The sequence below is a fragment of the Myotis daubentonii genome, chromosome 7 (genome assembly GCF_963259705.1).
Source record: "Myotis daubentonii chromosome 7, mMyoDau2.1, whole genome shotgun sequence".
Lineage (NCBI taxonomy): Eukaryota > Metazoa > Chordata > Mammalia > Chiroptera > Vespertilionidae > Myotis > Myotis daubentonii.
In genome coordinates this window covers 967,771-980,165 of record NC_081846.1, presented here as the reverse complement: position 1 = coordinate 980,165, position 12,395 = coordinate 967,771, and the positions used below count along the sequence as shown (strand labels likewise).

The following is a 12,395-nucleotide window of genomic DNA, read 5'->3' as shown; positions in this document are numbered from 1 at the left end:
TTCTGCTGGAGCAAACGAGGAATTCTCCCTGCACTACCCGCCTTGGGGCGGCATCGTGCACAGGACCTCTGTGTGTCACCTCGGGGGGTTCGCCGGGGAGCTGACCGCACCCTGTCCTGCTCCATCGCTTCAGACGGAACCGGTTCAGCTCTGACAACACCTCCCGGAGCGTTTCCAGGGCGACTGGTCAGAAAGCAGCAGGCGGTGGCTGGAGGGTAGAGCGGGGTGGACCCCTCAGCCGGCTTCTCTGGGCGTCCCTTTCTGACTGACTGTCCCACCGGTGGCGCTGGCAGGGGGACTGTCCTCGCTGTTCGTGGCCGAAGCTGTGCAGCACCAGGTGATGGAAAGGGAAGGTGACCACCACCCACCTCAGTGCCTCCATGGCTGGGGACCTCGGTGGTGGCAGCTGAGGCCAGGCCTGGCCTCGGGGGAGCAGCAGGAGGGAGGGGGCTTCCTCTGCCCCGTCTCACCGGAAACGGGTCTGACGCTCTGGGGTCTGGCTGCAGCCCTTTGGTACCAACGGCTCCGGAAGGAGGTGGGGGGCACCCGTCACATGGGCGCATCTGAGGTCACTGTCATTCGAGGGCGGAATTCACTTTTGTTTCAGAGCTTCAGTTTCTATGCTGCAATTAGGACTTCTTACTTTTTTTTTTTTACTTTTTTGATTTTTTATTTGAAGTTACAATGTCTTCAAATACTAAGTTAAAAGCAACAGTGGCAAAGAATAAGTCTTAAAGAGGATTTCAGTAGACTGGATTTACAAAAAATAAAGCCAGATACCGAATAAATAAAGCACTGGAACAAAGAATTCAAACAAAATATTTAAAGGGCATAGTAATTTTTATTTAATCCTCACCTGAGGATATGTTTTCATTGATTTTAGAGAGAAAAATAAGGGAGGGAGAGGCAAGGGTAGGGGGGGGGGAGAGAGAGAGAGAGAGAGAGAGAGAGAGAGAGAAGCAACATTGATCGGTTGCCTTCTGTATGTGTCCCGCCCACCCATAGCCCAGGCATGTGCCCCGACGGGGACTCTAACCTGCCTCCTTTCCTGTACAGGACGACCCGCCAGCCAGCTGAGCCACCGGCCCAGCAAAGACATAGTCAGCTGGCATTGGTTCTACAGATGGTTGGTCAGTTATTTCCCCCAAAGTATTACTTCCCCTTTTAAAAAACCCTCCCATTACCACGTGTTATGTGACAATATTGTGTCTCGCCAACATTACTGTGCAGTTTGTGACAAACAGGGCACAGCCATTCGCACGAATCCCCTGTAGACTGACTGTGTGCTGCGCTGTTTCTTAATGGAAAACATCCTGTGCGTCTGCACGTCTGCTGCTGGTGACGTTTCACCCAGAGGCCCAGCGAGCCTGACGGCTGTCCCTCCCTCCTGCCCTGCGAGTGCCCGCAGCACTCTGAACTATAGACATTATTTTACAAGATCTAAAGGCAGGGCCTTTGAATTTATATTTCTGAATTTATATTTCATGGAACAATTCTGGGCATAAAGTGGAAGATAAAATATATTTATTAAGTGACTCAACAGGCCCTAGCTGGTTTGGTTCTGTGGATAGAGTGTCGGCCTGCGCACTGAAAGGTCCCGGGTTCAATTCCAGTCAAGGGCATGCACCTCGGTTGCAGGTTCTGGTCCGGGCTCCTGTGGGAGGCAACCAGTCAATGTCTCTATCTCCCTCTGTCTCTCCCCCTCTCACTCTCTCTAAAAATCAATGGAAAAATATCCTCAGGTGAAGATTAACAACAACAATAACGAACAAAGAAGAAAAAAATGACTAAGCAGTTGATTTAGATAATTTAGTTTTTAAGAAGAGGATTGGTGGTTATCTGAGTAGAAGTCAATGTTAAATAATGTTTGGGATTATTATGAATTGACTAAATTACTAATTGAATAATTTCATTCTCATTGGAATGTAAACATTTTACTCTATAGTCACATCTTTTTCTCTGGAGCGTCCTGTCCCAACCTCACTGACTGATTTTGTTAAAGAAAATGCAATTTGGCAAAACAGAATTTTCTCAGATGCTTCAATTTTTAGCACCGGCTCCTACCAAGAAAATTTTAGATCCAAAAGAAGATACCACATTCCTTAAAATTCCCAAGTCGGCGTTGGGCTGGCAGTGATGTGGTGGACTCTTTCTGTTTTGTTCGCCTTTTTGGATCTTTTAAACAAGATCCTTAGATTTTAGGGGCAAACGTGCTAAAATCACCAAGTACCGTGTTAACTGACTTTGAAAAATTTCTTCCCCCTACTGGGGATGGAGCCCACAACCAAGGTACACGCCCTTGACCAGTATCGAACCCGGGACCCTTCAGTCCGCAGGCTGATGCTCTATCCACTGAGCCACACCGGCCAGGGCTCTTTTATCACTGAATTAGCTCTCCATCTTATTAAATTTTCTCTTGACTTTTTATTATTTTTATAAATAGAGCCTTGCTATCTATTTTCATGTTAAAATACTTACATAAGGTTTTAATAACTTTACTGGTCCATGACTTTTTGATGGTATTTTATCCCCAAAGATATTGTGTCTGAGAAGGGTTTTGTCAGTCCCAGGGGTCATTTTATGCATCTCTAGCAGTTTATGCAAAGTGATTACTTACTTCCCTGTGGTGCTTTAGCCACATTTGGACGAAGTTTTATCTTCAGGTGGAAAGCCGGTTTCTTCTGTCTGGTGGAAATACTCTGATTTGCACATCCACATCCACTTTAACGGTGAACCAGGCAGTTTTATAGCGGGGTCGTAGGCTCCGCTCCAGTTTCACCTCAGTTAACTATTTTGATACAAATACCTCTAAACATTTAACAGGAAAACCTTCAGGTTCACGTGCTGCTGTGCCTGGGGCTGAGGGTGCCCTCCGGCCACGTCCGGTCTCCTCCTCTCCAGGCTCCGGGGGATCGCAGCGCCAGCCCCTCCTGGGACCAAGGGGCCCTCAGAGAAGCTCCCCGACCCTCCCTCACCCACGCCCGCTTCCTTCCTCTTGCCCTTCACCTTGGCTCCATGCTCTACAAAGCATCTCCGCTCACACGGGGTTTTGCTGCAAAAATCACTTTATTTTCAACGGGAGGTGAGCCTAGAAGTCTCGGGTATAAAAGTCTCAGCGCTCAGCCTGGGGCGGGGACGACGCAGCTTTGGACGCACTGCTGCTGGTGCGAGAAAACACCTTGGACAGAACCGACGTGACCCGGGCCAGCATCTTGGACCCCTGCTTGGAAGCTCTGGGCCGGGTGGCTTCTGTGGACAAAGCAGAAAGGCAACGTGGCATTTCTCAGACATCCTCACGCTGCCCACCGGCCGCGTGGTCAGAGGTCAGGCCTTGACGCGGACCACACTCTAGGGGCTGACGGTCACCCTCAGAGGTGCTTTTTCTGCGAAGGGAACGAGGAGGAGGAGGTCTCCACTTTGGACTCTGACTGTTGACGAGGTCAGAGGCCCTGCTGGGCTCCCAGGAGCAGAGAGTGGCCACGGTGGGCTCGGGTCCAGCCCCGGACTCTTGTGGCAGCATTCTCCCTCCTGAACCGTCAGAAAGAGTGCCTTCCTTCTTCCAGCAGAAAACTCCCCGAAAAGCCTGGTGAGCTGAGCTCCCCTGTCAGCCAGCGTTCAGTGTGTGCAGGGAGGCTGTCTAACTCAGAAGGCCCCGGGGGAGCAGGCGAGCATTAAGCCGCCAGCACGGCTCAGCTGTTGAGCATCGACCTAGGAGCCGGGAGGTCAGGGTTCAATTCCCGGTCAGGCCACAGGCCTGGGTTGCGGGCTCCATCCCCAGTGTGGGGCGTGCCGGAGGCAGCCGATCCATGATTCTCTCTCACCACCCATGTTTCTCCCTCTCCCTCTCTCTCCCTCTCCCTCTCCCTCTCCCTCTCCCTCTCCCTCTCCCTCTCCCTCTCCCTCTCCCTCTCCCTCTCCCTCTCCCTCTCCCTCTCCCTCTCCCTCTCCCTCTCCCTCTCCCTCTCCCTCTCCCTCTCCCTCTCCCTCTCCCTCTCCCTCTCCCTCTCCCTCTCCCTCTCCCTCTCCCTCTCCCTCTCCCTCTCCCTCTCCCTCTCCCTCTCCCTCTCCCTCTCCCTCTCCCTCTCCCTCTCCCTCTCCCTCTCCCTCTCCCTCTCCCTCTCCCTCCCAAAATCAATAAAAACAGATCAAAAGGTGCAAGAAGCAGAGCGCAGAATCCTGAGCCCGCAGCAGGGAGCGGTGCTCCCTGGGTCTGAGCGGAGCGAGCAGACTGCAGGTCTGTGGAGAGCAGCTGCTTCCCATGCGATTCTAGTGCACGTGCTGTTACTTCATGGGCGTTTCTATAAGCAGAGCTTTAACATTTTTGTCTGAAAATGGCAAAATCTTGGCTACCTGGGAGGTGGTCATCTCTTGCCTTTTCCCTTAAAGCTTTGTACACGGCTTAGCTCTTCGATAAAGAGGTGCAGGACCTCAGTGTTCAGAGTTAAATGGTTTGAGGTTTCCTTGTGTGCCTCCTAGGAAACCAAGCATGCGTGTCTTCAGCCCTGGCCGCCCGCTGAACTCCAGACCTAAATATCCTGTTCCTGTGGTGACAGCTCAGCTTGAGTATCTACCAGGCCCTCAGTCTCCGCTTCCCGAGCCAGAATGCTCGCGCCCCCCTGTTACTCCCATCGCCCCCCTGTTGTACCAAAGGCCTCCTCCTCCTCCTACGTGCCTGTCTTGGGCTGTTGGGAGAACAGCTGTGAGCTCACATGCTACAAGGAGACAGTGAAAAGCTCAGTTGCCACTCCAAAACCAAACCCGGGAGCTTCTATGCATCCGCGCACAGCCCACGGCACAGGCAGCAGGGCGGCGGAGGCCCGGGAGGGGCCCGTGTGGGGTGGACGGCAGTCAGTGGGGAAAAACGGGGCATCTGGAATACTTTCAACAATAAAGAGAAAGTAAGAAAAAAGGATCAATTTCAGATTTGATAACTAAACTATTGATCAAAGCAGTAGACAAAGTCCTCTTTTGAATACTTTCTAATGTAAGTTAAAAAAATAAATCTCACCGTCTGATACTTTAGCAGGCGTGTCTGGGGCACAGTCCTTGGTCTCACTGAAAGCAAAGGAAAAGGAGAATTTCATGGCCTGCGTATCGACCGGGGGAGGAATTACTCAGCGAAAGGACAGCTGTCAGCCGTTCTTCCCGTGAAGAGAACGCGACATACCAGATCCCTGCGTTTCCGAACGGGTAGCCGTGATTTCTCAACGGACTCCCCCCACTTTACAAATGTTGGTGAAGTCCACCCCACACACCGTGTAACACTGAATCCTGCCGTGAGGGACGGTTCCTGCCTGAGCCCGTTCGCGTTGCCCGGCAGACGTCACCGCCATCCTCTCCAGGCCGTTTTCCTCTTCCCCAGCTGGTACCCCGCACCCTTCAGCTACTAACACCCACCTTCCTCTCGCCTCACCCCCTGGGGCTGCCCTTCTACTTCCAGTGTGACCATGAAGTGCCTCATGGACGTGGAATCATGTGAGGTCTGTCCCCCCTGACGGACTGAGCAGTGTCTTCAGGTCACACGTGTGGTAGCGTGCTCCGACCTCCTCCCTGTTACAGGCTGAATCTGAGCCTCCTGCCTGCGTGCACCACGTTTTCTCTCTCCACCGTCCCCCAGTGGGGTGGCTCCTAGATCTGGATTGTGCACAACGCTGCTGGGCATGAACTCTGGGCGGCCCTGTTTTCAGTCCTGTGGGGTACACACCCAGGCGTGGGCTCTCTGGGTCGTACGGTAGCTCCACATGTAGTTTTTTTGAGAAACTGTCATACTGTTTTTCACAGCGACTGTACCATTTTAAATTCCCAACAGTAACATACAAGGACCTATTTTTTGTGCTCCCTCCCCCCCGCCTTCCTGATCGACTTTTAAATGTTTTCTTTCCCGAGTTGTTATCGTATCTCTTCGCAGGACCTTAGGAGTTCTAGTGTGTTCCTCGGCCGATGGCCCACCCCTTGCTCTCAGGTGGGCAGGCACCGGCTGCCCCCGGGATGTTCCTGCCTGGTGCCCCCATCCACTGACTTGGGGTGTCCAGGCCTAGACCATCCAGCCACCACCCCCGGCTGCGCTTCTGTTCAGGGGAGACGGGGGAGCATCTCCCGTCCCTCAGAACGTGTACGGATAGGCCGGGATATTGCTGACAAGTGGAAACCTACCCTTCCCACCCCAAGGGAGGAACTGGGATTTGGGCTCTTTCTACCCAACGGGGCCATGGGCCACGCCTGGTGCAGAGCGCGCCGGGAAGGGCGAGTGCACCCTGTGGGATCTCCCTCCAGGGTGAATGTGGCTCTTGCTCGCTCGCTTGCTCGCTCACTGGGCCTTCACTTGGTCGCTGCTGGCCCTGGGCGTGCCCCCGGACTCCTGTGACGTTGCTGTGTCGGCAGCTGTTTGCCTGGCAAACAAAAGCCCGCAGTTTCCCGCTCCCATCCTGCCCTAACTTGGTTTTGATTTGGTTCGCTCCGTGCCCGGGGCCTCATCTTGGCTATCAGCAGGAGAGAGGTGCTTGCGTGACTAAGTATGTGTGTTTAAGGAACCATCGTGCGGGAATAAAAGGCAAGCGTGGTCCAGGAGCAAACATCCCCACGTGGCGTGAGTGTCAGTGTCAGGAAGAAACAGTTCCCTCGTGCTGGGGGAAGGAGGGTGAAGGGGACAGCGCAGCAGGAATCTCTTTCTCCTTCTACCCACTGCGCTCCCACAACGGAGAACGCTGCCTCTTGCAGCGCACGCCCGTGTGTGGACTTAGAGCCGTTTTAGATAAACTTGAACCGCTTCAGGCCTGGTTATCGGTTAGATGGCAGGTCTAACTAATAAGTGCTGTGCCCTGTCCTCCGTCGTCAGCCTGACTTGGGTGTCTCCTCCTCATGCAGCTGCTGCCCATCCTGCCCGTCGCTCAGCGAACTCCCGTGCTCCTAGCCGTTACCTCGGCGCCTCCAGCCTGCAAGGCCCTCTCTCCCTGGGCAGTTCTTACAGGCGGTTGCAGGGGCGTGCGGGCACTCGGGGACTGAGCGGGAACCCTCGGCAGGCGCCGCAGAGGCCGCTGGGACCAGGTGCCTATCTCCCCGGTGAGAACAAGTAACGAAGGGAAACAAGACACTCGGACATCTGATCCCAGACACGTAGAGGCCCCGGGAATCAACATGGGGGTCACGTGGGAAGGGGAGGCCTTTGGGAGCAGCCACCGTGGGGGCTCCGGGAGGGAAGGAGGCCGAGGGAAGGCCTGGGACTGAGCCACGGCGCCATCGTGGCTCTTCCAGGGCCCGTTCTCCCGACCCGGCCCTTCCCCTCCGATGGCTCCTCCCGTGCTGCTTCGCGGCCACGTACCTGGCAGGTGAGCCCAGGTCCTCCTGGTTGTAGGACGACGTGCTCATAATCCTGTGTATGAGGTGGTGGATCGGCTCCGCGGACTCCCTGTCTCCTTTCTGCAAAGAGGAACCCAGGCGTCAGGCACTCACATGCACAGCGTGAGGGAGCGCCTGAGGGGTTATTGGAAGATGGACGAACCCATCGTTCTGTTTAAAATGTCTCTTTCCAATGGAATCTGTGGGCAGGGCTCAGTGAAGACGGTATTTTAATGTAGGAGTTTGAATGGGTTTTAAAGGTAAACCTTGCACGATGTTTGAAGAATATTAGCTTTCCACTTCTGCACTTCACTAGTATTTTCATCAGGTTTTACTGGCTTCAAAAATAAAGGGAATAGATATAATCCCGGTCAACTCAGAAGCTACCAGGTCAGTCACTGTGAGTGGCTCTCTCATCTGCTTGCTGGGAAGTCATATGTGAGTTTCATGGCCATCCCTTTTATGAGAATACCTTTATTCTGAATCTCCAAAAAGGCTATTATGACTGGGAACATTACTCACAATATATTTTGACTTTTGCTAATGTTATACAATAACATGTCTTTAAAAATATTATTATGCAAGTTTCACATATACAACATTGTAATTCAACATGTGTATACACTAAAAAGTGATCACCCCAAAAGTCTAGTTACTCTCCATTACCATCCAATTGACCCCTTTGACCCCTGTCCCCAGTCCTACCCTCTTAACTTCTGGTCACCACCTATCTGTTCTCTGCATCTATTAGGTTTCTTTATGGTTTTTCTTTTGCTTTTAATTTTTTTTTAAATTTTCACATGTGTGAAATCACATGTTATTTATCTTTCTCTTTCTGACTTATTTCATTTCACATTACACCTTTAAGGTCCATCCATTCTGTCAAAATGGCAAGATTTCATTATTTTTATTATTGAATAGTATTCCATATATGTAGCCACAACTTATCTCTCCATTCATTGTTGGACACTTGGGTTGCTTCTATATCTTGGCTACTGTAAACAGTGCTGCATGAATATAGGGGGTGCATATACCTTTTCAAATTAGTGTTTTCATAGTCTTCAGATAAATATCCAGAAGTGGAACAACAGCTGGATTATGTGGTTGTTCTATTCTTAATATTTTGAGGAACCTCCATACTGTTTTCCATGTGGCTGCATCAACTTAGTCCTATCGACAGTATACAAGGGTTATATTTTCTCCACGTTCTCCCCAACATTTATTATTTCTTATCTTTTTTATAATAGCCATTCTACAGGTGTGTGGTTTAGATTTGCAATTCCCTAGTAAATAGTGATGTTGAACATCTTTTCATGTACCTATTGCCCGTTTGCATATCTTCTTTTGAAAAATGTCTATTCTGATCCCCTGTCCATTTTCAGTTGGGTTATTTTTTTATTGTTGCATGAGTTCTTTATATATATATATATTTGAATATTAACCCCTTGTTATGTATGATTTGCAAATATCTTTTCCCATTCAGTGGGTTGTCTTCCTTTTTATTGATTTCAGAGAGGCAGGGAGAAGGAGAGGGAGAGATAGAAACATCAATGATGAGAGAGAATCATTGATCAGCTGCCTTCTGCACACCTCCTACTGGGGATTGAGCCCACAACCTGGGCATGTGCCCTGACCGAGAATCGAACTATGACCTCCTGGTTCATAGGTCGATGCTCAACCACTGAGCCATGCTGGCTGGGCCGTCTTTTCGTTTTAACAATGGTTTCCTTCACTGTACAGAAGTCTTTTATTTTGTTGTAGTCCCTTTTGTTTATTTTTTCCTTTTTTTTTTACTTTGTTTCCTTTGCATTTGTAGTCAGATCCACAATAACATCTAGGCTGATGTCAAGGAGGTGGCAAGGAATTTTATTGTTTCAGGTCTTCCATTCAGCTCTCTGGGCTTCCTGGACCTGCATGTCTATTTCATTTCCCAAATTAGGGATGTTTTGAGCCATTATTTCCTCAAATAATTTTCAATTCAAACCTAGATCATCTGAATTTGTGTGGATCTTTTATTTTCTTCCTACCTTGGCCCTTCCTCTGGTTATATCCTACCTGCATAAGGCTTTTCTACAGAGAATCTTCAATGGGTATTTATTAGCTAAAATACAATAAAGGCTGGAGTCTATTAAGTAATAGATATAAATAATTAGCTTTCATTTCTCCCACATGGTTTCCATTTTATGTCCTCCCGGGGCCTCTAACTAACCCAGGTCTCCTTCTGTGACCTGCGCTCCCTCGGTTGAGTTTTATGGCTTCGCTAGTTTTATGTTCATCCTTGCTCTTATCCTATGAACATCACCAGGCTCCCGAGTGACAGGAACCACTTTCGTGTTCTCCTCTGCCTAATGAAGGAGTATTCTGGACAGCATTCCTGAAGATCGCTCCCTTTTGCATACATGTCAGGTCACCGGCAGCCCTGGTCCTCACTCACCTCACACTGCGGCTCATTCCCCCAGAAGGAGTCGGTGACAGCCAGGATAGAGGAGGGGGTGGGCTGGTCCATCTGGGCGGCGGGCCACTTCACTTCCTGCCCCGTCGGTCCTCCTGGAGGCTTCCCGGTGGCCTCCGGGCTTTCCGTATCTGCCTCTGTAGCTTCGTCCTCAAATAGTTCACAGCTTGCTTCTCGGATGTCCTCTCTCAGAACAAATTCATAGTCATCAGTGGTCGGCTCCTCTCCCATGTGACTTTCTGACTCACCCTCAATATCATGAACTACTAATCGGATGAGAAGATCTTGTTTGTTCTGAACGTCTTTTAAAAGCTCCACCTTGGTGATATCAGGCTTCCTTATGTTCTGAAAGGAATTTCGGCCAACAGCCTGCAATTGAAGTGACAAAGAATATTAAAAACAAGTGCCTCCACCCCTTTTTCTATGGTTCTGTGGTCTTAGAGCCATGTTAATAGGATTTATAGTTTTCAATTTAAATACTGTTTCCTTCCCTATCACTCACTTGCATGTTAGCAGCATTTTAAGGATCAAATGGAAATTATGAGAAATACTTGGTGTCTATCATAACTTCTTTTACATTCGGAGATCATATTAATCTACCATAACTTACTTCAAAGTATAGAAGGTCTATAACAGGTCCTTTTTTCTTAAACTTGGTATTTTACTTTTTATCCACTTACTTCTAAAGTTTTGTAATAGAAGTAGCCGTGATCATCTATTTTTCAAAAATTCCAGATAAGGAACCATAGAGTAACCTTTTCTTTCCCCAATAAAAACCTGTTATTATCTAATTTTGATTTTAAAAAGACTAATACAAAATTGTGAACGTTTTGATTTTGATCCTTATCCTTCTGCTCCTGGTTCTTTGGACACATGTTTTTCAAAAGAATGTTTAGAACATACATCTCCACTCTTCTCTCATCTCCCTCATTGAACCTCACTTTCCATCCTCCACATCGAAAGACAGTTCAAAGACATCGATGATTAAATAAGTTTCCCCACTTTTGTAGCCTTTGATGATGCCACAGAGCCTCTAAACTGACAAGTTAATAATCGTTGACCTCAACATGCCTTTGCAACGTGGTAAGTCCGTTTTTAGAAAACAGTGCCCTAAAGGAATATGTAACAATATATAGAAACTGCCTTCTTAGGAAATTAAAACAGTCCATTTTGATTTTCTGTGTTAGTGGAGGGAACCGGTGGTTGAGAAAATCTGAAGTCATTCTATGTGGCTGTGAGATTTGTTACTGTGTGTGACCTCGAGTGCTGGGAATTTGTCACCTCAGAGCAGAAAGTATAGCCCGGAGTGCGGCTGACAGTCTCCTGGTTCTCTGATCTAACTCACTGTCTTCTGTCTTTCCGTCCTCTGTGCGGAGAGAGACTGTACTGGTACCCAGATCGGTGCAGGTGACACATCCTAGCAGAGCTCGCTATGTCTGCTTCTTTATTTGTAAGCTTTATGTTTAGGATGGCTTTTCTCCCCTTAGAGAACAGAGGACGGGGTAATAGTTTGGTTGACATAGCCTTTTCCTGCTTTCTTTGGTCTTTAAATGACTTCAGCAAAGAGAGCTGGCAACTAAGGGTAATATTTGTGACAGGAAATTCTACTGATAATTAAAAACTGATTTTGAGTAGTGTTAGACCACAGTCTGCTCACACTCTTTTACTCCCGAGAGCGTCCTTGTACGTAAGTGAAGACTACCACGTCGCATGCTAGGGCCATGATGAGAACCCAATGGAACAGGAACGTTTTGAGCCAGAAAGGATTGGTCCAAAAAGTTTAGGACATTAGTGTCCCAGCCCACGAGAAACTCAGTTATTTGGGTATGAAAACAGAAAGCCCTCGGTAACACATTCACCGACCCTGAGACTGAGTTCTGTGGGCGGCAGGGCAGGGAGCTCGGTCCTATACATTCTTTTGCTCGTTTTCCAGGCCACAGACTATCTACCTGGACACACCTAGTCGTCCTCTGAACGAGCACCATGAGACCAGGGGCTTTGATAACGAAGAAACATGTGCAGTGGATCAGGGTCACCCCACTGTCCAGACCCCCCTGTCCTCAGGGGCATCGTGTCCTTGTAACAAGGGCATCAGGTTGGCATTTTAAAGTCCCAGGCAGTTGAGTGTATGTGGGGCTTGAATGTGAGCGGCAGGGCAGGGCTAGGTCTACAGAAAGAGGACACGGGGTTGTCAATGTGGTAGCATCAGAGGTGCTGGGTCCAGGAAAAGCGGGGGAGAGGGACGAACTGTGTACTTCTTTGCAGGATAGAAGAAATTGGAAAAGGCTAATGAAAGTCGTACCGTAAGAAACAAGTGTAATCTAAGCGTTTGCCGCCTAATGTTGGTGGACATGTTGCTAAAAGCCAGCAGGTTGCTGCTGCGGGAGAGCTTCAAGTCTGAGCAATTAGAGCTACTTTAGGTAGTTTTTGAACCTTCCTATGTCCTGATAGCCTAGCTGTCCCTTCGAGGCGTCTTTCGACATCCACGGTAAGAACTGCAGGGACCGCACGAGATTGTGTTTCTACTGAATCTTCACATGAAGATCACAGCCGTAGTCAGCCTGCTTTTACTGTGAAGGGTATGCCCCTGTGCTCCCATTCTGTTTAC

General features: G+C 49.2%; 1 protein-coding gene across 1 annotated transcript in view; it reads right to left on the bottom strand.

Annotated features, from left to right (window-relative positions):
- Positions 1–3,112: 3,112 nt before the first annotated feature.
- FSIP2 (fibrous sheath interacting protein 2) overlaps positions 3,113–12,395 on the bottom strand; it is a 51,274-nt gene continuing 41,991 nt past the window's right edge. The window contains exons 12-15 of the mRNA XM_059704841.1: positions 9,770–10,156; positions 7,319–7,416; positions 5,009–5,055; positions 3,113–3,249 (exon numbers count right to left, since the gene is read on the bottom strand). Coding sequence (XP_059560824.1) covers positions 3,113–3,249; positions 5,009–5,055; positions 7,319–7,416; positions 9,770–10,156 — 669 coding nt within the window. The remainder of the gene's footprint in view (positions 3,250–5,008; positions 5,056–7,318; positions 7,417–9,769; positions 10,157–12,395) is intronic.